The sequence below is a fragment of the Columba livia genome, chromosome 2 (assembly GCF_036013475.1).
Source record: "Columba livia isolate bColLiv1 breed racing homer chromosome 2, bColLiv1.pat.W.v2, whole genome shotgun sequence".
Taxonomy (NCBI): domain Eukaryota; kingdom Metazoa; phylum Chordata; class Aves; order Columbiformes; family Columbidae; genus Columba; species Columba livia.
The window spans coordinates 69,357,082-69,381,884 of NC_088603.1; the positions used below are offsets into that span (position 1 = coordinate 69,357,082).

The 24,803-nt window shown below is 41.4% G+C and overlaps 1 protein-coding gene across 12 annotated transcripts in view; it reads right to left on the bottom strand.

Moving 5' to 3' along the window:
- PHACTR1 (phosphatase and actin regulator 1) overlaps nt 1-24,803 on the bottom strand; it is a 333,399-nt gene that overhangs the window by 117,476 nt on the left and 191,120 nt on the right. For all 12 annotated transcript variants that reach the window (XM_065052406.1, XM_065052404.1, XM_065052402.1 and 9 more), the window contains one exon: nt 11,429-11,593. In XM_065052406.1, coding sequence (XP_064908478.1) covers nt 11,429-11,593 — 165 coding nt within the window. The remainder of the gene's footprint in view (nt 1-11,428; nt 11,594-24,803) is intronic.

The following is a 24,803-nucleotide window of genomic DNA, read 5'->3' on the forward strand; positions in this document are numbered from 1 at the left end:
GCAAGCTATTAGAGGTACGTGTACAGTTTTGATAATATAAGTGCCAGTACAGAAGTGCAAATGCAGTATTGATTCTTGATAATGGGGACAGAAAATTCATGGGCTTCAAAGTGTCTTGAGGCAGAACTTAGACACGAAAGGCTGCAAGAGTGTGTTTTGAGTACATGTTCACATCCTGGAAACATTTTGGCCTGCAGACACACAGCTTACTACTGCAAATTGCTGAGCACCCACCGAGTCCCATGGTCTTCTTTTGGGAACAAAGCACCTCAGAAGGGAGATTGTGCAGCCTGTCTGTATGAGCAAAGGCTTTTGGTATTCGGCAACTGCCTGCCAGGCACCCTGCGCCCAGTGGAGACGGGGAGAATTCATCAGCTTCAGCAGGAAGAAAATCAAACCCATTATCACCCATTTTCAGCACAGATACTTGTCAATGCCTTCAGGCAGAAGTGTGTCTGGGCACTCTTTGGACCTTCCTCAGCACAGCGCTTATCTGTGCACGCTCAGCTGTCGGCCCCTCGCTGCTTTTAACTAAGGAATTAAGGGAGAGCACATGGAGACCATGAGCTTCCTGCAAAACACAGGGAGGTGAGGGACTGCTGTTTTCAGACTCAAGCAGTAGCTAGAGGCAAACAAATTCCCTAGCAGCTTCTCTTTTAAAACAGGCAAATAATGCTGTTGGTTAAGTTGAAAAAGTATGATTCACCAAAGCAAAGGGATGATTTTTGCTGCCTGTTTTGAGAAACAGAATTGTTTGTGATTGCCTGATTAACTTGGGAGGGATTCATATAGAGTTCTGAAGATACAAAGGACCAGGAGTGTTAATAATAAAATTTAAACTTTTTGAAGATGTACTAAGGTTTGTTCCTTCAAAATTCTATGTGCACGTATTCAGCTGCAAAATAAGAGACCAAGATACTACATTTTTCAGTCTAGAAACATGTATCTGCTACTCCAGCAAGAACAAAAGGAATAGTGAGCGATGTTCAGTATTATGGATCTATTCTACCACTACTTTTATCTAGAAGTGTGGGACATCATGTATATGATAAACAACTCAAATGCAGTTAAAAACAGATAATTTTTTTTTTTTTTTTTTTTTTGGTCGGCCTATACAAATAAATGGAAACCAAAAAAAAGTCTTATTTTCAACCACTCCAGACTTCTTTATACAGACACCACACTATGGAACTGAAACATTCTTCTGAAAATGTAATTTGTATCAATAAAGTAAATAATAAATATTCAGAAAAATCCATAAGTTTCTTCAAAATAGTGAGTTTAATTTCTAACAGAATTTGAGGGTTTTTTTCCATGCTTTTTGTTTCCAAGACTTTCTTCTACAATCACATGGGGGTTTTAATAATCGGGTTTACTACTGGAATCCAAGATTCTCTCTGCATAACTTGACTCAGTGAGCTTCAGTTCTGGAGAAACCCAACAAGTCCTGCACTACTTGGAGTCTAATAATTTATAGGTGTCATTCACACCAGGCCTCGGATGGGTTAGCGGAAGCATTTGGAAGACAGCACAACCGCCTTCCCTCTTCCTTAAATGCTTTAATTGCCACCTTGAGCTTCTTTTGCCTCAACCCTTGGGTCAGACCAGCTGGGCAGGTGTAGCTCTCATGGAACAGAGCCTCTAGATCCCGTCTCTTGTGGCAGCTCAGGTAATTCTAATTGACTCTTTCCTGCACACTATCTCCTGTGGCTACCTACACAGGCGCTCATGAAAAGCAATTTGAATTACGGAATTCAAGAAGGATCACCAATGCCACATTAAACACTTGCGTAGACTTCTAAATTCAAAATGGACTTTGCCTTAATGAATTAAAATGAAATGAATGTGAGTTTATGGAGTGAATAAACATCCACCCAGGGTCTTATGTTCATAAAACTCATCTATTTCATACATTTATGATTTAAATAATTCAAATTACAATGTATAAACAAGTATTAACAAGACTTAGACCAAAATTTCTAAGAAACGGTTCTTCGTCAAGCTCGTTCTGATTCCAAATTCATAATCTGATTCTCAATTCATAATCTGCTTTTTCCTGTTAAACCTCTGTATACAGGGCAATTCAGTTTCTCTTTCCTATTCTTTATTCCTCAACATATTAGCCCCAGCAGCCCTGGAAAGAGCTCACAAAGCTAATGGCTTTGTCTGGGTGACTGCCATCCACGCTTCAGATCCCCATAGACTTGGGCTTCACATCCCTGCTGCCAATAGCCTATACATCTAGCTGTACGTGCCTTTTTAATGCAGTTCACAGACAAGGAAATAAAGGGCAGCTACTGTGATTAAAAATTCCTATCAGATTAGAGTCACTGAGCTGCATGCTCTCATTACCGTACCAACCCATTTCCCAATCACAACATGGGTCAGATGTCAATGGGGTCACTGACATGGTGGGGCTCAATCGAGTCGCCGCCACGCTGGCCGTGGGGATTCCTGCTTCATTTCACCCGTGAGCGAGGGCAAAATGTTATTCTAGGAATAAAACTTCCTCAACAGTGCTTCTGAATGAAAGCATCTAAAAAATTTCACTGTCAGAAACTACTTGGCGGCAGGCTCTGAAAAGCACAAGTTTCTTCTCTCCGTTGTTCTAGACATGAGAGGACCATGCTCACCTCTGTCTGAACAAAGCGTGGGGGAACCAGTGGGGTCACCAGGCAGATGTCCCCAGCTGAAGCATCCGGCCCCTGTGGTGCCACTGATGGTCTCCATCAAGTCCCAAGACATGCACATGCACAACATCCATCACTGACCAATGACAAATTTGCACGGCAATACTCAGTGGCTGTTACGGAATAACAAAAACTACCTGGGGCATAAGTTGCTTAAAAGCAGGATCCTGCACCCAGCCAGCATCCTACCACAAAAGACCTCTGCAGCTCTTTTGGATCACTGGGATAACCTGGCACTACAGCTGACCACCATCAATCAGTCTTTGTTCTCCTCACAGGCCAGATACCTCATGGCTCCACACTGCTGTGAAATATTGCTTTTTTTCCCCTGCATCTTTGAAAAGGGCACTAAAAACCTGAAGAACAAAAGCCAACAGTCTGAGAAATACTAATTAATTTCCATGCTTCAAATGCACGCTAAAAAAAAATTTTTAAAAAGCAGCTTCAACACATTTTGTTGTTAAATGAAAGCATTCTAAAATAATCTGTTAGGACCCAGCCTGATGAAGACTGTACATTCATGAGTCACAGCAACAGCAGCTGAGGATAGACAACAGTTTTTTCACAAGAATGAGCTTCTTCCAATCATGCTTGTTCTCTCTTCCCCCAACCAGATATTCTATTAGTGCTGATTTCTTGGTGAAACACTTCTTAAAACAGCTCCAATGAATGTAGATCTCTAATCCATATACCACGCAGAAGCTTATGCTATTAACAGCATCTGTTCTTCTAGTCCTCAAAATTGGCTGTAAATTCTCTAATGCATTAATTGTATTATTATATTATTCTAACAGGAATGTATTGTTGTAGAATTATGTCGCACCATTACAGTTTGGGCGGCCTCATATAATCTTCACAGCAGCTGGAAGTGTAATTAGCATAAAAATCAAACAGCCTCATTAAACATCCCTTTCCTGTAAGAAGGGACACATTTAAGGGCCTCGTCTCACATGTTCCATTAGAGCTGGCATGGGGCTAGAACAATCCCCAAATGTATTTTTCAACCCAGTTAAGCAAAGTCCATGTACTAAAACACAGACATGTCCTGCAGCAGGTCTCAGGAAGACACAAAGATGCTGCTCTGTAGGGGAACACAGGCTACAGGGTGAGTGATTTTACCCCCATTTTTGAATCGGGAGATTCCATTTGGCAATTCAGGTATAAAAACAGACAACTACTTTAACTGCCTTCTGTGTACAGATCAGATCTGCAACTTCCGAATGCATTTGAATTCTTTGAATCTGCTTTAAACGACAGATCTGAAAACACTGATAATTTATAACTCCAGAAATAAAGAAGCAAACATCACCTGCTGCTTTCCCTTGCTATGAAGTGACTTCTGCCACCATAAGCTTTGGGCTGTTTATCTAATTGCACGGTTGCAAATGACCACTGGGTTTAAAAATATCTATGGATCTTTGGTTCCACAGCGGTAAGCAAATGTACAGGTGAGTTTTACTCCCCCTATAGAAAGGGAAAAGGTTAATTTTTTTAAAAGTTGTCTATAGGTTTGCATGAATTCTGGTGCAACGTCTGGTCAGCTGCTCAAAGGACATTAAGAAAATGTTAGTGAATGCAAAGAGAAGCTACGGGCAACCTGCATTTAGACCTAGAACATAATTTTCACTTCCAAAATTAAGAATACATCAAGTATGCAATTTTGGATCAATGCAAAAATAAAACTTAGAATAGATTTCAATTCTTCATTCAGTCCTTGAGCTCCAGCAGTGTAATATTTCAGCAGACTTAAAATACAAATATTTTCCTGTCTGTCAGGTCATTTTATATTTAGAATTCAAATGTTTAGCTATACTTGTTGATGTCTAATTCAAATTTGAAATGGAAACATATATTTTAATAAAAACTCTTCTAAAATTAATGTAGAATATACTGAAATATAATGTGCTTATTTTATGGAATTTCGTTCAGATAAAAATATTTGCTTAAGTCAATGTGTATTCGTGAACAGCCCAAGTTCCGGCAATATGGTGCTTTATTTCAGAGAGTGACAATTTGCACGTCATTCGAAAAACCAACATAACACAGAACAAAGAAGCACTGAGTAAGTGGTAGTATTGCTGGGTTTTTACAACACCGGAGCTCCTTCTTGGAAGACTGGACTAAGTTTTACACCAGTGCCATTTTTTTCTATTCTCCCGTAATCTTGGGAACGATCAGTGGTTTTCAATACAGCGTTAATGCTCTATGAGCTGCCCCAGCATCGCAAAAATACTTGGCTGAGACCAGTGTCCATATCGCCTGCTCACTGTCTCACATTGAAAGGGCTACAAGAGGTTTTACAAGGTCTCCTTAATGGGCTTCAGCAAGCATGAGAAGAGGACTTTGGAGTGTTTCAGGCTTCCAGGTAACTGCAGACACAGCTACACTGCAAGGGAGACTCTGGTCTCTTTCTCCATGCCGATTCAGAATTACATTTCCAAGTCATCAGAGTAAGAGGGTGAAGGAAGAAAAAACATAATTACCTCAATACTCCATGCCTAGACCTAGAGACAGTCTGGCCTAAAAGTATAAGAGGAACTGTAACTGAAATCTTAATACCTTTCACGTGGGATTGCAATAGTTATTAAACAAAAATTCAGGAGAACACAACAGCACCATGAAGTGCGTTAAAACAGAGTTATCCTTGTTAGCCAACGATCCAAACAAAACCACTGCTTTCAAAGTAGAGGCTGAAAACAGGACTTTTGCAGGCAGGTGTCAATAACCTGGCAGGCACTTGGGAAAAAACATCCAAAATCTCTTCCATCCCTAGGCCACCTCCTCAAAAGTACAGGCAGAGGCGAGGGCAGGCGGGTGTACAGGCTGCGCTTCTGTCACCCTGACAGCATGACTAGTTTAACAGTTGGAGAGTTTTACACCAGACAACACAAGAGGCGACCACTGGCAAAGAAGAAGGGAGTAAGAAGGTTTAGGAGCAGCACTGGCAACAAGTTATTGAATTTCTACCAGCTGGAATATTCTGGAAAGCAAAGTTCAAAATATTTACCTATTGCAGTTAGAAATAATTGGCAGTAGGAATAAAATGATCTGGGGACAGTTTATGAATAGCAGTTCCTCTAATTGCACAGATCTACCACATTTTGTTTTCTTCTTGTTATTCATCAGGAACATCGAAAGTCCTTGCCTGTAAGTGTTGCCAAATTTAAACAAACCCTCTGCTGACTGGGAGACTTAACTTATATAAACACATTGACATATGAATTTTTATAGAGCACTTTTCAAAAAACTCTGTTTGGAAAAACCAAAGCACTGAGGCTTAGCAAATGAAAAAATAGCATCTGAGCATAAAATGAATGGCTGTTTTAAAGCAGATTCCGGGAGTGGGGCCGCTAAAGGTTGCATGAGTGGATTTTGTTTTGGCACACTTGATTTTCTTTAAATGGCTTGAGTAAGAGCGAAAGTAAATGGAAGAGCATGTATGCACTTCCTAAAACGCAAACTGAAAAAACCCAGATGCTCCCTTTTGTGGCACTGCCTGCACTATTTGGCCTCAATCTTTAGATCCAGCACGCAGGCCTCATCTATTTCAGTTTAATGGAGTAACTGCTAGCTAGAGAAGATTGTCATCCTCTGTACAGACAGAGATCAAGAGAGTCCTAAGGCCCTTGAGCAGCAGATTAACCCATGAACCTGCCTTGGAAGTCCTAGTCCGCCAGCCCAACCTTCCCCAACCCAACTGATGATGCCTTGCTTACTTTGTTCAGCCTCAGTCTTTATCCCTTCAAACTCCCCAGTCCTACACCTTGAGATGGGTTGCCAAACACCAGCCTCTACAATTTTACACTAAGCAAATGAAACTTTAAATGAGACAGGACTTCCCTCTTATTGGGAGGGCACCCCAAGGATGAGGACAGGAAGTCGCTGTCGCATCCTGTTTTTGGCCACAGAACAGTTCAGCTCAACCATGTGTTTTGGGGAAGGGAGCTGTGGCACTGGAGGGCTGATCTGCCCTCACTGCCTTGTGGAAGAAGAAGTAAGTATTTCTTAGGAGAACGATCTGCAACATGAATGAAGGGAGGTTTCAAAGCACCCAGGAGACGAGACTTCCTTTTCTCTCTTCAGTATTACTGATTGTCTCAGACAACCATCCTCTTGGCAATAGATCTGTGGAGCTTTCTTCTGACACTGGCCTTTCTCTGCTCATTGTACAGGGTGCCTATGTACCTCACCCAAACATTCCCGAATCCCTTGCCTCTCCTACTTAGAGCTGAGCTTTCTCCACACCCTTTAATTTTTCACTGTCTTCTGCTTTCCTCTTCTCATTCCGACCAGTTTTCTCCAGTTAAAGGTTACACGCTTCTTCCTCCCCTCTCCCTGAGCACTGCAACTGAGGAAGCAAGGATGGGGCAAGATGGACACACCAATTCTTAAGAATGAAGGTCACCAGAAATGTGAAGTAGCAAAAGAGGACATTTTTCCCTATTCAGATTCCTGCAAGCAAGTGAAATAACTTTTTTCTTTTTCCTGAAAGGTTGCAAGCAGTTGGCTCTCGATGAATACAGTGATAAAAAACTTCAATAATATTTCAAGTAAGCCCAGAACCTATCTTCCCTCAGGCTTCTTTATTTCAGAAGCACTTCCTTCTCCAAAACATCGCCAGGAAATGACATTTCACTGGCACGTGTATGGCACTGCAATGAAACAACAGCGCACCCAGGAACTGCTTTCCAATTCACATCAAGGCGACCAGAACAAGATCAAGGTATTAAAAAACAATGACAAAGGTCTGGCTGAGGAAACAGCTCTTGCTATCTGCTTTGCCGATTCTCAGAGAGCCCAGTGCAGCTTTAAAAATCTTGTGCAGCCTGCTGGAGCCATCCCAGCTGCATCTAGCCAAGGAAATGTGCTTGGGCAAAGAAAATTCACTGTTTCTTCCTGGCTTCTTCAGCCATGAGGGACACTGCTGCTTAGCAGTTAGAAGAAATCATCCCATCAGCTGATATAGCCTTGCCATTTATAAATTTGCCTGTGCTCCCAAATCTACAGTTGTCAGCTTTATCATACTGTTCATTGCCGTGGGGGGTCCTCAGCCCTCCATGGTAATAAAGGTTTCCATGCTTCCTGTGCAAGATGGAATTGTAGTTGAGTTAAAAATAAAATTACACCACAGTTTTGACTGTAGTATGAATAACATTGTGGCTGAGTTTAATTTATGTGCCTAACTCCCTGTATACGTAACTTCACTGCCAGGAGCATTTATATTGTAATCTGGGAGTTTCAGCGTCCATCAACAAACTCTCATTAGGACCTTCTGTCATAAAATGATTTGCAGTCCTGACACTGAAAATCGCTCTGTGCTGGAGGGAGCTTCACTTCTGTCCAGGAGCAGGATTACAGTGAGAATTAACTTGTTTCTGGCCCCGCTGCGGTACACTGGCATCCCTTACACAGTGTAATCTCCCTTCCCGTTCGCTCTGCGATTGAGTCTGGCCACAGATGGAGCCCATCTGTCACTCACGGTGCATGTCCCAAACAACCTCCTTAATACTGCACCTTCCAGTAGAAGACATTGGCTCAAACCAAACCCCAGATGTGGGCTCATCGGGTGCTTACCATCTGCAACAACAGATCACCCCATAGCATGGTCTTTTCTACCTCTTCTGGCCACTCTGCAACATACCTAATGGTGATGCTCACGGACAGACCAACTGCAAGGCAAAGGCATTAGGTGTCTGCATCAAAAGCCATGACTTTCACCTTCATGACTGAGTAAGCACCAAGGCAATGTCAGACTTTAAACCTTTCTGCATAGTCACTACAGGGATACCAAAACCAACACATGGTGGTAACCTTTAAACATATAAAGCATACGAAACATATGCACCTTTTTAACCTCCTACTTGTCAGTGACAACTTTTTAACCTCCTACTTGTCAGTGACAATACAATAATGAGGACAGAGGATGGGGGACTTGTTATGCTCAAATATCTTGATGTGAGTATTGATGTGCTGAAAGGAACTGTATGTAACAAGCATGCCGTTAAGATCCTCCATCAATCAAATTATGAATTTTCTACCTAAAAAGGTTTTTTGCCTACTGACCACTGAAATAAAGCATTCACCTCTGAATAAATAATCAGAGCTTTTAGTCTGACGAAGACATGGATACAAAATGTTAGCCCTTGGAAATCTCAGGAAAAAGGCAACCTTTCAACCTTAAATACCAGCCTGATTCTCTCTCTCTTCCAGTTCTTTCCCAGAAAAAACTCCCATTAATTTCAAAGGAAGTTTCAACAGATAAGGTTATGCGTTTCGACCCTTACTACTTTTGACATTTAAAATAATTGAATCTATTGTTGCAGCAAATAAGAGTCTAATAAAATACTTGTATTAGTATTTATTTTTTGATAATTACTGATGTTCTGTGCAGGTGGGAAGCTTGGTTGCATGCCTGTAGGACACTAATGGGAAATAATTTTTTTTTCCAAGCATCACATTCATCAGCGCACTGGAAGAAAAGAAGCCTGTAATAGAAAGTTTCATGCTGACTCTCATTATGTCATCTCATAAGCTTGTCCTTTGATTTATTGTAAAAATTAAATATATTTTCTCAGTGAGATCAGAGGTATTAGATGAAAGGTCACAGAAATGTTGGCAGAAAAATGCTAGTTTTGCGGTGCAAAATCTTTGGTATTACACACAGTAAGTTCAAACAACGCTGCTGAATTGCCAGGTGGGTCTGGTAGGATCCTGGTGGATTCCTGTTCCCCAGGGTTGGGGCTGATGGAAACCGCGGTGTCCTCAGCTCTGGCACTGTCCAGAAGTAAATCTCTCCTGGTGCCTCCTGCAGGGTGCTCAACAAATTGGGCATCCTTGTCAATTTTGCTGTAGTTAGTAGCAGGGGAGCTGACAGGAACACCAATTTTGCAGAGCAGCTGCAGGATACTGTTAGCTTACTAGAAATGAAAAAAAAATAAAATAAAAAAAGGTTTGGATTCAGCTGAGATCAAACCCAGTACTGCAACTGACAAATATTCTCTGCAGCCTGGAAACCCAGCTTTGAAATGAGTTCTTCACACTCCGAAGTCCCTCTTTACCAGGGGAGGAGATCTGGTAGCATGCCTGGTAAAGCTTCCTCTGAGAAAGGGAAATACATGTTTTTCCTCTGGTTTTAATCACTCTGTACTTTGCAAATGGTTTGGTAAATGAGGCAAATGTCTGTAACACTTCTTATAATGCCTAGAGCAGACTACGCAGGCATATTTGAGAGCTTCACACTCATCAGTCTAACCACAGCAGCATGCAGCTCAGCCCAAGCTCCTGAAGCTGGACAAACCATACAAATAAATACTAGGCAAGCTTTTGCAACTCAAGGTAAGTCCTGAACTGCCATGGTTATCCTCCTAGTTGTAAACAACTAAGCCAGCATGCTAGAATGAGGTTCAAAGTAGTTGTCACCACAGCATCCACATACCCTTAAGAGCTATGTGGTTTTCATGGAATTCCTGCTACTCTGCACTATGGTTGTGACTGATACAGAACATGAAAGACAAGACTTTCGTTTTGCATAAACATGTCATTTTTGGTGACAATAGCTTTGCAGCTGTCAAGCCAAAAAAATGATCACTACTCAAGAGTAATACAGTCATGTATTCCAGTTAATTAGTCTTTGCCTGATGAATCAGAGAGCAGCTAAAACAGCACACAGTAAAGAGCACCTTTGGGTATGAACCCTGAAAACTCCTAGTCTGCATTTAACTTCATGCAAGAATTCGCACTTAGCTAAGTGAGACTTCTTGTGCAATTATGGGTCATTTTCAGGGGTATGGGGTTTGTGGTGCCAAAAGGGGCAGACAAAGTCCTGCCTGAAAGCTTCCACTGTAAAACAAACAGGTCAGAGAGCAACGGGGCTGTAACTCAAGCCTCTTCTGGCACTTACAGGAGCAAGATCCTCACTGCTTTCTTGCTAGTTCTAGTGAGAACAATAAGAAATCAGAAGAAAATTCATGTTTTCTCACAGAAAATCCAGGCTCAAGACTTACAAAACCGCATGTAGTAATTATTAGGAAGAACTAAGCAAAGAAACCTTGTCAATAGACTGCAAAACTTGAAAACAAACACATCAGGTAAAAACGTCCACCATGTGCCGCAGTGCCGCGATCTGGGATGCTTGCTCAGACCAATTTGCAACATAAAACCACGTTTTTGCAATTTTCCATATTTCTTTAATTAAAAATAGTATTAAACCAGAAGTGCTAGGAAGTGATAGCAGAAAGAGGAGTGTGGCAGGAAGACAGATTTGTTTTTCTCGGAAAACAAGTGACACATATTTCCTGCAAATAATTTATAGTTACACAAGTTACTCAACACAGTATCGACTCCTTTGTCATTACTTTTCTTGCTTCCCTATTAGCACTTACAGGAGTTTCAATGTGGATAAATCCTCCACTAGCATTGTATTTCATACGGCCATTTCCTTTACTTGTAATCTGCTAAATCAATGTAAGAAGATTTCGTCTGGGTTATGCTCAAGTAGCAGAACCTGAATGTACAGTTTTGGTGTGCTGCTGCTTTAATTGTAGTGCCCCCAACATGTTGGTTGGCGTTTTTTGAAAGAAAAAGCTGATAACAAAGATCTCTTAGAAAATCTGTCGAATCTCTCCCAGCCATGCTTCAACAGCCTTAAAAGTATATAAAAATGGGGCTGTATTCTGAGCTTTTAGTCTTTTTGAGCAAACAGTAGCAGATTAACAAGTCAACCCGACCGCAACTATTACCTGCAGAAGTGTGCTTAAATTTTTCACTCTTCTTCTTCCTCCATTTCCATGGCTTAAAAAGCCTTCCAAGAGTGGCAAATTTGCTTCGTCTCCTGATCGGCGGCGTGTGAGTCCCAGGTACTAGAGAATCTGAACGCATCGCAGCCAGTCTTTCCACTTCCTCAGCTTCAGTTTCAGAAAGAAAAAAAAAAGAGGGTGGGGAAGTGAAATAAATATTTTAATAAATTACCAGAGAACCACACAGATGGTCGAGTTTTTCTATGGTTACAGAGAACAGTAAAAAAGGGCAAAAATTGTATTTTTTATTATTTTCTCTCTCTCTTCAGTAGAATCAATGATCTGCTGTGAAGATCAGTATTAACAATCAGCTTCAACAGGAATGTGGATTATGAAAATAACAAAGTTATAATCTTTAACAAATCGTTCTGCATCGCTCTAGACAGCTGACAGCCCACCTGCCAGCCTTTCCTGGGGAAGCATGACAGACTGGGGAAGAGAAAGCTCTCCCAAAATGACACAATACTGCCTAAAAGAAATATTGCGAGTCTTCTTTTTTTTTGCAATGGGAAGGATTAATGAACTAATAGTTATCAGGAGCAAGTACCCTGATAAATAATGACCCTCTGGTACCATTACTATGTCCATTAAAACTGTCTGGGTTACAAAAGGGGCTGCATTAGGAATTTCCTAGTGACAGAAAGGGTGCTAAAAATTCAGAAGGTTCCTTCCAGTCCCATTTCTCTGCCACTCATTCGCCTCCTATTCTTATACTTGTCTTTTAACACAGGGACTTGGAGAATTTTAAGAATCCACACGCAGGGCTGAATTCGCTAAGGAGGGTTTACAGGTTTTCACTGAACTTCTGTTGTTAAAAAATTCATCTTTCTGCTACCCTTACACTGTAATACATCATGATAGTCTCAATACTTTAAAAAATCCCAGAAGAATTGAAATTACCCTTGCTCTCTGATGAAAGCAAGAGAAGTCTGGGGGTGGTCACTTGGCGCAGTCACATTGCATGGCCCCCAGCCTCACATTTGCAGGGAAAATGTATGCTGATAGTTATGAGAAATAACATCCCCAGAAAAACCATCTGTGCAATTCAGTCACTATATAGGAGGTGTTTTTTTGGTGTTGGTTTTGTTTTGTTGTTGTTGTTGTTTGTTTTGTTTTGGTTTTTTTTTTTTTTTTTTTGGGTTTTTTTTGAGGGATGTAATTTCCCAGGCTTGTTTTGTAATGTGACACTGCCAGGAAAACTGATTTGAGTGGTTTGTGCGCACACGCAGTCTGGATTCATAAAGACAGGACACAGACCATCACCTCTCCTGCTCTGAAGACAGCAGCCCAGTGCTTCTACTTCACCTCGAGTATACTAAGTATTAACCTCAGCCATGAGCACAGGCCTGGGAACCTCAACAAAAACAGCGCTCTAAAGTGATGAGCACTCCACTCTGACAGAATCACCAGAGATTTTGCTTGGCAGATTCTTGTGTGTCTCAAAGGAAGTTTTTCCAAGGCTTTAAATGTGCCAAATTTAGGTGGCTTTTCAAGGGAACAGCCGGAGATGCATCTCTAACGCAAAGGAAGTTCCATTATCAGAACTGCAAACTGACATACTACATGAGCCACTCCAGTTTTTACAAGAAGGCTGGTTATTTTGGTGTTGCTGTTTTGCTTGTTTTCAACATTGGCGACACAATTCTTTTTTCCTCTAAAATATCACTGCCATATACAGCTGCCTGTAACTTTATGGAGGGAAAAAAACCAAACAACAAACTAGGCAGCAAGATAGAGCGAGCCCAGCTGTTTCACTATAAATGGTTAAAAACAAATATTCTTTGGGGCAATGGAGAGAAAGGCAGACTTTTCTGAGAACAAACTCTTTCCATTTAAAGCAGAGGAGAAAAAGGTAGTCTGGGCAAAGCATTTCCTTGTGTTCTGGCTCTTTGTGACCGGCTGCCTAGAGAAATATCTTCCCATAGAGAGAACCCACTACAAGGCTCTGTCCTGTACAGGAGATGGGACGTGCTGCACCAAGGCTGGCTATGCTGAACAAACCATAAGGGTAGAAAGAAGAGGAAGTGAGATATTTCCTTACACTTTCTGATTTGACTGGAACCTGCTGGGCTTTGAAGACCAGCACAGGGTACAGACCACCTCACTCTATATGCAGATCCAGATGTCTTTAGCCCCGCCTCCATTTTTGAGATGCCTCTGGTTAAATCATGGAAGATCACACAGTGTTCCACTACTGCAGCTTTTTAGAGATGCTGCTGAAAGTAACAGGCTGGTATTGTCTTTATTGCCTTACTTGGGGGATACAGAGTGTAGAAGTGGCCCATTGAGCAAACTGGGAATGACACACTAGCGCTGCTGAATTCGGCTTACTGCTGCATAAACCAACAGCTGGAATGTAATGGAATTCCTGCCGTTGCTCAGCCTCTCTCCTTTCCCCCATCCTGAGCCATCATCTCTGCTACCCAGGTGTCTCAGTTACTAAATCTCAGAGTTGCTGAGGCCATTCCCTGGAGAACTGACACCTCTTAAAAATCCGCTCCCTTTTTAAGGCACATCCCCTCCATCCCACACCAGCTGTGTTCTCACTGCCTCTGGGAAGCATTTCCCATTCAGAGTATGGATTCACAGTCAGGCAAAACTCACACTGCAGTCAAAAGGAATTTACCCAAAGGATGGGTTCATTAAAAGCCAAACACAGTGTCAAAACCATTTCTATATTTTGACGGCTCTCCCCCAAATTTCAGTATCACCTCTCACATAGATCTGTGCCCCGGGAGTCCCACTGTGCTCTCCATCAGCCATGAACGTAGTGGCCCTTCTCCTTCATCCCCTCCAAACACACACAGCTCCAAGCTAATCCAAGTAACAGCTCTTTTTTCCCCTCTCCCTCCTATTTCTCAGAAGGACTACCTCATTTTTTTTCATGAAAAATACTCTCAAGAGCACTGCTAATTCAAAGCATAATAATCCCTGGCTAGGAATGAATCGCATTAGCCTAAACCCATGACAGTTTTAATACAGCAAGAATAAAAGCAGACCACGGTGCAAGAAGTAAATGCCAGATTTCTATGCTTGTCTTTGCTACTGCATCTTTTGCTCGAGTTGGCCGGGTTTCTCTGCCTTTTTGGCTCCTAATGACTATCGACTGGCTGTGGGCTGCGACACCCACTGCTGACAGCAGGCTCCGTAGGCTGGTTTCACACCCTTGCTGTTCCCAAAAAAAGGTGGTACTTGCACAAATGAAAACCAGTCCAGGCCTTGCACATTTATTTTGGGTTTTTTTGCCTTCAAAGAGGAAAGCAGTCCCAGCAGTCCAAACTTCATCAGTCTGCTGAACTGGGAGAATGAGCTGCCACATGCATTAGTGCCTGTAGTCACAGTGCTGAGGTCTCATCTTGGGGCCAGTGCCACAAATGTGATGTTTACGGGTCACGGTTGCCGCTGATACCCGCTGCTTTTGGGAACTTGTTCTGATTTATTTTTTTTCAGGGTCTGAAAGATCTTGCTGAGACAGAGAGGAACATTGGGAGCTGCACTTATGGCAAGAGGGCAACGCACTCCTCTCCCACTTCCCTCAGTCCGAGCTGTCATCCTGCAATAGCAATGGCGAAACTAAACCTGAGAGCTTTCACAGCTTTTCACAGGCTGGCTGGCTGTGAGACAGCTCTCCAGATTTTATTGTAGTCCTTAAGACATTTGAAGTTCATACAGACTGAAGGGCTTAAGCAAAACTTGTGGTTTTAATGACTAAAAGCACCACAAATCAAAATATTTTGCATCTAAGTGATGTAAAAGAAATTTTACAAACGTGATTGAAATATACTACAAAGACTTAAAACACTAGAAGGTCTGAAACCTAATTTCTTATTTTGCACCTTCCCCCTACCTTTTAAATAAATAAAAAAACACAAAAAAATTTTGAACCTAACCCTGGGCTTGAGGTTTATTTTGTTAAAGTCATGTTGAGGTTTGTGGGCTGTAAGGTACTACATAGACATCAGACATGGACAAATCCAGTAAGCTGAGGAAGAGCAGTTCAAAAAGCAGTTCTTCCTAACAGTTGATTTACCAGTCAAAAAACAACAACAACTACAACAAAAAAGAAGCTGGGCCATCTCAGACCTGTTCTGTATGTTCTTACGAGTCTCCCACATCTTTTAGTAGGTTGTTGACTTCCAGGAAGTCCAGTAACAGAGAACATAAGGGTCACCTATTTTTGGATTTGAGAATTGTAGCAGGCAGATCAAAGGTCCTCCCAAAGGCAACACAACTTATGAAGTTTCCCTGGAAAATGACAACCAGTTCTGTCATTCCCATGTCTGTCTGGGAATCAGGGCACCTGTTAATACTGCTGATATATAATATACCTAACTTTCATTTTAGAGAAAAAAACCACTCTTACTGTATTTGGGTACAAAGACCGATTTCGTAGCTGAAGCCCATCCATCCCATCCATGATAGTTAGTATTACCTTCCTCACTGGTAACCACACCAAGTTGTCTCTCAGACCATTTCTTAACACTCCTTGTTCATAATCAGACACATGATTATCTTAATGGGCAGGTTTTCTTCACAAAGTTAGATCTTAAGCCTTCCTAGGAAACACCAATGGCTACCTTGTGCTTTCTGTTGTATTTGGGCAAACCTGTATTAACAGGCTGAAAATGATCTTGGCCCTAAAGATGCAATTGACTAAATGTGCCATTTTATTTAACGACAATAACTTTGCATACGTAAAAAAAAATTAACAGCATAATATTCCTTATTCCAAATTCACAGTCTACTCTGCAGATAAGTTTCCATCAAACTCCTGTTGCAAGGTTTCTTTCAAACTCTGCAGCGCAAATATCCTTCGCTTCAGACTGCACAGACTTTATTCTGGCAGTTTTGTTTATTCCAAGATGTAGACGCATCATGTGTCTTTTTGAAATGACAAAAAACCAGAACAACTACTCTTAATTGCTAAACACTCCTGTCTTCTCTTTACCTGAATGGGAACATTTTCAATTAAAAAAGCACCTTGTTTTTCTTTCAGGAAAATGGTTCATTTTCTGCTCTCCCATTATCATGTGCTGTGTTATTCTCCCTTAATTTCCCTTTGCACCTGGAATTAATTTTCCTCAGCCCTCCCTTTACTATCCAAATTGCCCATTTAAACTTTTCCTCACTTCTCAAAGGTCTGTTTTCCAATGGAAGACAAGACATGGCATGCAGCAGTCTAAACGCAGTCTTGCCAAACGGGGATGGTGACCTCTTGGGTTGACAACAGCTCCCACCAGATGTAAACATTTGCGACGGCACTGACCGGGTTGGTGTCGTGGCTTTATGAGCCACAAAGTGGCTGCCAGTAGCTTTCCTCCACATGCCAAGCAGCACGCACATTTTCCCAACCCCTGCCCACTATTCCCACTCCCCAGCAGTGTAGCACTTTGCATTGTATCCGTAAACTGAATCTCTCGCCCTTTACACGTGCCCCTTTCAGCACTGGTATCAGACTGTGGTGTGGCTTTGCTCTCTGCTGCGATTTCTCAGTGCATTTATTTCTCTTGGCAGAACAGAAGTGCAAAGAATAGCTTGGGAAGTCCAGTCCCTTTAGGACCCTGTTTTCAACATCTCCGCATTTTGACGTAAAACGTTAATTATTCATGCTGATTGCAATCTGAAAGCCAGTTTTTTTAACCTCTGCAAACTATACCGCACTATGTGCATCACTGTCAACATGTCTTTATTGACATGAAATCTCCCAAAACACCAAGTATTTTCTGTATTTTAACATAGTCTACAAGATGTTTACTTACAACCAAAGCACTTTATCAGGTTATGCTATTAATAGCTACATAATCTCTTCCTAGAAATCCTGCAATTATAGAAAATAAAGATTGTTAGATTTCTTTGGTATCAGCTCCTTTGCCTATCCCTTACTGCTCTTACCACTCACTGCGTTTTCCAGCACTTACGTGTTTATTATATACAGATTTGGGACTAAATCCAATAAATATCACTGCAGCTCCTCACCTTTAGAGCAGAATCCACCACAAACGCTATGTGGAGACTCAGCAGCTCCAAAAAAATGACTGAGAGCAGCCACTGCAAGTGGAGCACAACCAAAAGCCAACCAAGAGAGAAACAGGGCCACCAGAGACAAATCAGAGATCCTACCTTTCCTGGGGCTACATGAAGGCAATTCCAAATGTACCAGGAATTGGTCTGGTAAGAAACTTCAGTTTGCAAGGAATTTTTATCGTTCCTAAACAGCAAGCAGGGAGGAGATGCACAGCAGAGGAAGTAGGATGAGATGTGAGGACTTTTCTGCTAGAGCAGCTAAAGTATTTACTTGGGAAACAGAAGAACTGCAGGGTCATTTTCATCCTCCTCTTGAGAAACTTCAAGCCCACACCTGCCATTTTCCTTGGGAACATTATGGCATTTCATACTAGGATGGAAGAGCACTCCCCATCTCTCCTACTAGAACTGCTATTTAGAAAGAAAAATTCAAGACCTAGTGGGTCTTAAAGAAAGCATGACTGGAAGCATGGCTCCTGATACTTAGGTTAGTACAAAGACCCTTTTCTAAGACTTTGGGCTTCACCCTGGATTAAATAACCCAAACCTCCTTCTGCTTTACTCCTGGATTGAAAGAAATGGCTAGTCACAGCTGTGATTTGTTGAGAGCCTGATCCCCTCCAGTTGTGCATGATGGTCAAAGGGGAGTGAAGATACTGCCTCTCACTGTCCCTTTCTTTCACTTGTGGTAGAGGATATTCTACCCCGGGCACGAGAGAGGAGGGACATGAGGTGCTGGCTGCTAGGTACTCTCCCCAGAAAGTAGGAGAGGATGAATAAGTAGATGGATTCCCATTACCGGAGCTGCCTGGGTACCCAGCAAAAAGGAGATGTGATTCATCCTATGAAAGACTGCCATAAAAAAACCCCTCATGTTCTGGGGTAAACAGCAGCTACAAGCAGAATTCCCCATCTAGGGCATAGCGTCCAAGGCATCCTCCTCATACTGTCATCACACCACTGCACTAAAAACTACTGAACAAACCTGTCCCTTTCTAAGTAACCATGGCAGAAACAGGCTCTTGGAAATCCCGATCCCATTATGCATGACCTGGAGCAGAGCAGCCTCTAAGCGCAAACACACTGGTGCTGGTGAGGAGTCCGGAGCACAAGTCTGATGAGGAGCAGCTGAGGGAACTGGGGCTGTTCAGCCTGGAGAAAAGGAGGCTGATCGCCTGATCGCTGTCTACAGCTACCTGAAAGGAGGTTGTAGCATGGTTGTAGTTGGTCTCTTCTCCCAAGTAGCAAGGGGAGGACAAGAGGAAATGGCCTCAAGTTGCACCAGGGGAGGTTCAGATTGGATATTAGGAAACATTTCTTCATGGAAAGAGTTGTCAGGCTTTGGAACAGGCTGCCCAGGGAAGTGGTGGAGTCACCATCCCTGGAGGTGTTTAAAGGATGCATAGACAAGGTTCTTAGGGACATGATTTAGTGACAGTGTTGCATTAATGGTTGGACTTGATGAGCTTGAGGGTCTTTTCTAACTGAAATGATTCTACGATTCTCTAATAGTTATACCCATAGGACTATTTGCAATTCAAGGCTCTAACATTACATTTAACAAGCAAAATGCTACCAGAAAAAAACAGCTGCAGTGGTGTTTGTGACCATTGCCTTACAAGTGGGCACCAACCACTGGCAACACCAGTAACTCCTCCGATACACATGGATGGGACTGAGCACCATGACTCAGAGGTCCTGGTGGTATTGGTGCAGGCACTTGATGTTAAGCATTCCAAACTGTCTTTGAATCATAGAATCATTTTGATTTTAAAAGATCTTTAAGATGATTGAGTCCAACCATTAAACTAACAATGTCACTAAACCATGTCCTAAGAACCTCATCTACGTGTCTTTTAAACACCTCCAGGGACAGTGACTCAACCACTTCCCTGGGCAGCAAATAACTCCCAAACTCATCAAGTCTAGAGTTAAGTCTCATCTATCACAGCTCAAGTTCTTTCTGAAAGCCAAAGCTATGGATGACAGATAAGCTGTCATCTTCCAGGAAAGTCTTTCACCCATTCAACAAGGAAAAACAGAACTGAAGCCCATGTACCTTCAACTCCTAAATTTAACCCAGTGAAGAAATTACATTTTTTCCTAAGTTTTTTTTTTCACTGAATGTCTGGCTACCAATTAAAACTGTCTTCTTGAAGAAGCTGTGAAAGATTACATTTGCATGGTTGGATTTATCTCTTATACCAGCCTGAATTTCAAATTCTACTCAGCTGCAAAATATAAAAGTAATCCAAGAAAAGTATCCGGTCCATGGAAGCCCACGGGCTTCTTGCTCACATTTTGTGAGGCCTCTGCTACTGGGTGATGATTTTGCTGATCGCCATGTGGACAGGGGTAGACACAGTTGCTCACATCGAAGAACATTTTGCTCTACTGGCCCCTTACTGGCAATCAGGGAAGCTCTTGGGGATTAAAGGGTCGAGCCTTTCCAAAAACAGACCGCTAGTGCTAAAGGCTGGATATTTATTTTGAGAAAGCCTGTAGAAAGTATTTTAAATGCTTCTGATTTCTGAGGGGACTTCTGATGGACTGAGCAATTTCTGATCTTTTTCTTTTGAAGTTCTCGTAAGTGGGAATATCCAATATTTTTTACTTTATTTTACTAAAAACGTGCACTTTAGAAGGCATGTCTTTAGCCTATTTAGAAACCGGAAAGTGGCATGTCCTATTATTAAAAATAATCCCATTCAGGAAACGGCATTACAAACAATAAACTTTCTAAACACAATGGTACCATCTCACCATTATCATCATAAAGATAAAAAGTTTTTAATTACTTTAATGACCAGGAGAAAAGGAACAAAGTACCTCATTTAAGAGCTAGAAAGTTCAATCCATTCCCTTGCAAACTCTATATTGCTTCTCTTGGTAAAAAAGAAACTTCTATTTCTGTTCTTTAAAGAACTTGATAGGAAGTTAGCCAAGAGGAAAAGAGTAATTATACCAAATGGCACATTTATAATGAGCATAGATACGAGTTAAAAAAAATAATCAGTAACAGACTAGCAAAAAAAAAAGTTTCACTGGACTCTGAAAAGAGACAGCCTGTATCCATGTTCAGGAATTTAAAATATGGACTAAATAGTTCTACTTTGAGTACCTAAGTGCAGCCACATAGAGTCTTCACTTATTGTCATTACGATGAGAATTCTTTTGTTGACACAAATGATGGTTAGTTTAGACCCTTGGCTGTGGTGAAATTTCTGTGTAGGCCTTTATGGTAGAGGCTTGAGTTTCAGAGCTGAATATTCGGAGTGGAGAAAAATGCCCATGGCTGCTTTAAAATCATGAATAAAGCATGGCAGGTTGATGGGCAAAACACACCGAGTATTTCTGTGTGCTTTTCATAGCTATGATTTCACCTTTTTCACCTTCCTTTTTTAGCTTTCTAGGGTATCTTATGGATGCTGAGCTCTGCAGGCTATTGCTCTTGTTCAGTAGATTTACAGGAAAGCCTTTGGTTTTAAAAACTGCTGCCTTTAAAAAAGAGATGGAGCCCATCAAGTAATCAAATTGCTACATCTACCAAAGAAATGTTACAGTCAAAGGAAGGATCTGGGCATGTAGCTTCAGGTTCATGAATAATTCCAAGTCCAGCAACCAGAAATACTTCAGAAAATGAGAAAGAGTTTAGATCAGAGCTAAGGGGGGAAAAAAAACCCTACAGGGAGCCAAGAAAACATGATCATTGAAAAAGCTACTGAAATAGTTTCAGCAGCTTTATACATGGTAATAATGTTAGCAGAGAGAAACGAATGAAATCCTGACCATACCAAAGTGAACAGCAAAGGTTGCAAGGGTTAGGATTGCCTCACTCAAGCCATGTAGTCACTGGAGGACCATCTTGGGAATTAGGTGTGTATTTTGTCCTTGGGGCTACCAAAACTTTGCAAATGAGGGTAAAATACGGCTCTCTGCTCTTTGCTTCTAACTAATGAGATGAGCAGGAGGAGTGAGGGGAGATGAACTGCATTATGTGTGGTCCTTCTCACATGGGGTTCAGACATGCTGGTTGCACACTAAAACATGCCTTCTTACTGATGGCAGAGGACTTTATCAGCTGAAGCTGTAGAAGGGACCTTTCCACCATGCTAAAATTCACATTCGGAGAAAGAAATTGGCAGAGAAGACATTACAGCACATGGTCTCAATGTCTGCTTTCCTCTGTACTGATAGGAATGATCCCCGAGAGAGGAACCAGTGGCGCGTTGTGAGCTGCAAACACAAGCAGAACACCCCAGCAGCACCATGGGGTCTGCCTGTATGGAGCCACTTGACCATGACATCAGCGGTAAAGTTCATTTCACAACATTGTGAAGGTAACTGTGATATGCACCTGCATGAGAATTTCATTTCAATACAGAAGGGGGATAAAACCCAACCAAAATCAGACATCTCTTACAATTCAAACAAAATTACCTTTCTTTTTTTTTTCTTTTAACCCATTCACTGCTGGCACTGGAGAATGCAACAAACTGATGAAATTTGACTTCTCTAAACGCTGAAAGTTTCCTCTCAAAGTTATCATGATTCTTCTACCAAGCAGAAAAAAACAAACCAAAAGCCACAACAACTACAACATAAGACTTTCTGAGGATTTTTGCCAATATAAATTGCCTCTATACATACAACCTATGGGGAAGAGTGTTCTCAATTTTAAGTACTGATCACTTTTGGGCAAAATATCTCCTACAAGATATATCTCCTATGAGTGTTACAGATCCCCTTCTGCCAAGCCAAAGGTCAAACTTGCACATATGCTCTTCCAACTGAACTGGAGTCTTTGCCACTCAAACCTTATTTTCAAAAGTCTCTTTACTTAAGTCGTATTTGGTCTGAATTCGCAAGTCAGAGACTGGCCTAAGCCACATCATCTGTCTGAGTACCTCAAGCTTTACAAGGTTTGTGATGGTGCTCAGAATGACAAATCTCCCAAGCATTTTGCTACAAAGGGAGAAAACAAGAAATGAAACAGATGTGCTTGCAGGTACTTACACACAAACATATAAAAATGAGCCTGCTATACAATGTATACAACAATAATGATGCAAAATTATGAAACAAATGAATCCATAGCAGGTAAAGAACAACACCTTCATTTGTCTGCTAAACACAGCTGTTCTGTATTTTCAGAACAGATGACATCTAAAACTACCACCCATCTTCATACAGGCTTGCAATTATGTTTGTTTTTTTTTTATTTAGCACACAGGGCCCAATGTCCAAAGAAGGCTGAGGAAAAAAAACAACAAACAAAACCAACCCCGAATAAAAATATAACCCAAAAGCATCTTTATTGATCCTCTATGCAATGCCAGAAAATGTGTTGGTGAACTGACGCTTGTCTTGCTGCTTAGTGAACTGGCTGTTCTGCCAACTTGAGATGAACAGGAGAAAGAATGATCAGTTCACTGGAACTACAGATCCCCCTATTTTCTTTTAGGCGTATGCATTTCCACACACAGCACAAGTTCATAAGGAAAATGATGTTTGACTGGGATGACAGAAATGCATAGAAAGCCAAGCCCACATTAATAACTTGAGTACTTTCCTAGAGTCAGACAAAATGCCAACCTTATTTTAATATGACACACAAGAAAGAGAAAAGAAAATATGTCCTGAATTCTAGCTTGTTTGTACATGCCACTTACGAGGGGGAACTCAGAAGGAAGGGAAGCTACATAAAAGAGTCTCACAAGTCCCTCCTTATGTTCCCATTTAGGTATCGTGGCTAATTCTCTCTGACGGCTGCTAGAAGAGTCAAAGACTGGCAGCCATAGTGAGGAGACAGTCAGAAATTGCTCTTCTCAATTCAGATGCTGGAGCAGGCAGCAAATCCCATCCTAAGTGCCACAGCAGACTGCTAGAAGACAACCCCTCACCCTGATGGCTATAAACCAGCAGACAGTTACTTTGGGGCTGTAAATTTTAATGAAAGCTTTACTCATCTCACTCTTCTATTTCTCAACACGGTACAATTAAGATTCAAACAGCTGAAGTTCCATACAAGCCTCTGTACTTGATTTTTCCTTCACACTGAACCTAAGTTTCTAAGGTGTTTATCCAATAAAACCACTGTGCTAGCATAAGGAGACCATCCTGTTTTGCTGGTGCATGGGATGAGGAGAGGGGAGAGGTCTTTCAATACTGGTTCAACTTCTGGTTCAAATAGTTTCATCCATCCATCCATCCATCCACATGTCTGTGCATTTGCACTGCTGAGTGCTCAGTCTGAGCATCTGAACTTTTAGCAGTATTGACATTTTAAGCAGATTGGAAAGTAAAATGAGAAAGATATGCTATAAAGCTCAATAGCAGCATGACACATACTCTTTATATCACTTCAGTTTCAGCTGATATAGAAGGAATAACTTTTCTACTGATTTTATTTATTTATTTACTTCACTAAAAGCAAGGCTGACAAAGTCTCTATGTTAAAAAAATAAACAACACATTGGAGCTGCGCACATGCTGCATTAGAGTATCTTAATATTGGAAATATCACAACAGCTGCACCCAATGGATGTGCAAAGAGAGAGAAAGCCAGTGCCATAATCCTTATGACATGGGCTGTTGACATTAGGGACCGTGGATGTGGTCCATGTGGATGTGAATATATGGATACCCAATACTTCAGAGAAGCTTGCTAATACATGGGCTGTGGATGCAGTAGACCACAGTGGCATCTCCAGGCCTGGCTCTTTTGTCAGGATGTAGTTAATGATTATTCTAACTATTTATCTTTAGATCCCAAATACCAACATTTGCTTACTGACATTTTCATCTGTGGCTTCTTGAGTGTGTTGAAAGGATAACTAATATTCAGGACAATGGTATTCCTGTTACAGCTGTACATCCCTCAACCCACTGCTGAAGATAAAGAATATTGTTATCAGCTCTTTTTAACAAAACCTAGACATACCTTTCTTGAAATGACATGATATTTTCAGTGTTACCATCATTATAATTCTGTGCTTCCAGAGCTTTATGAGGAAAGATTTAAAATTCTACCCCTCTCTGCTTTTTCAAACAGGTAATCAACTTCTCCTAGGAAGCAAGGTGAAATAAAAATCATTCTCTGCTACCAAAATCTCCCAAGATAAATTAAATAATTGCATTCATTTTAATTTTATTCCCCGTACTCTTCTTGCACAAAGCCATTAGACTAATGGCCTAAAAAATGTCATAAAGAAGATGACAGAGGGCAAGATCCTTCCCTTAAGTAGTTACGGGGAAGGCATCTGCTGAACTCCAGTACTAAGCCTGTCATCAT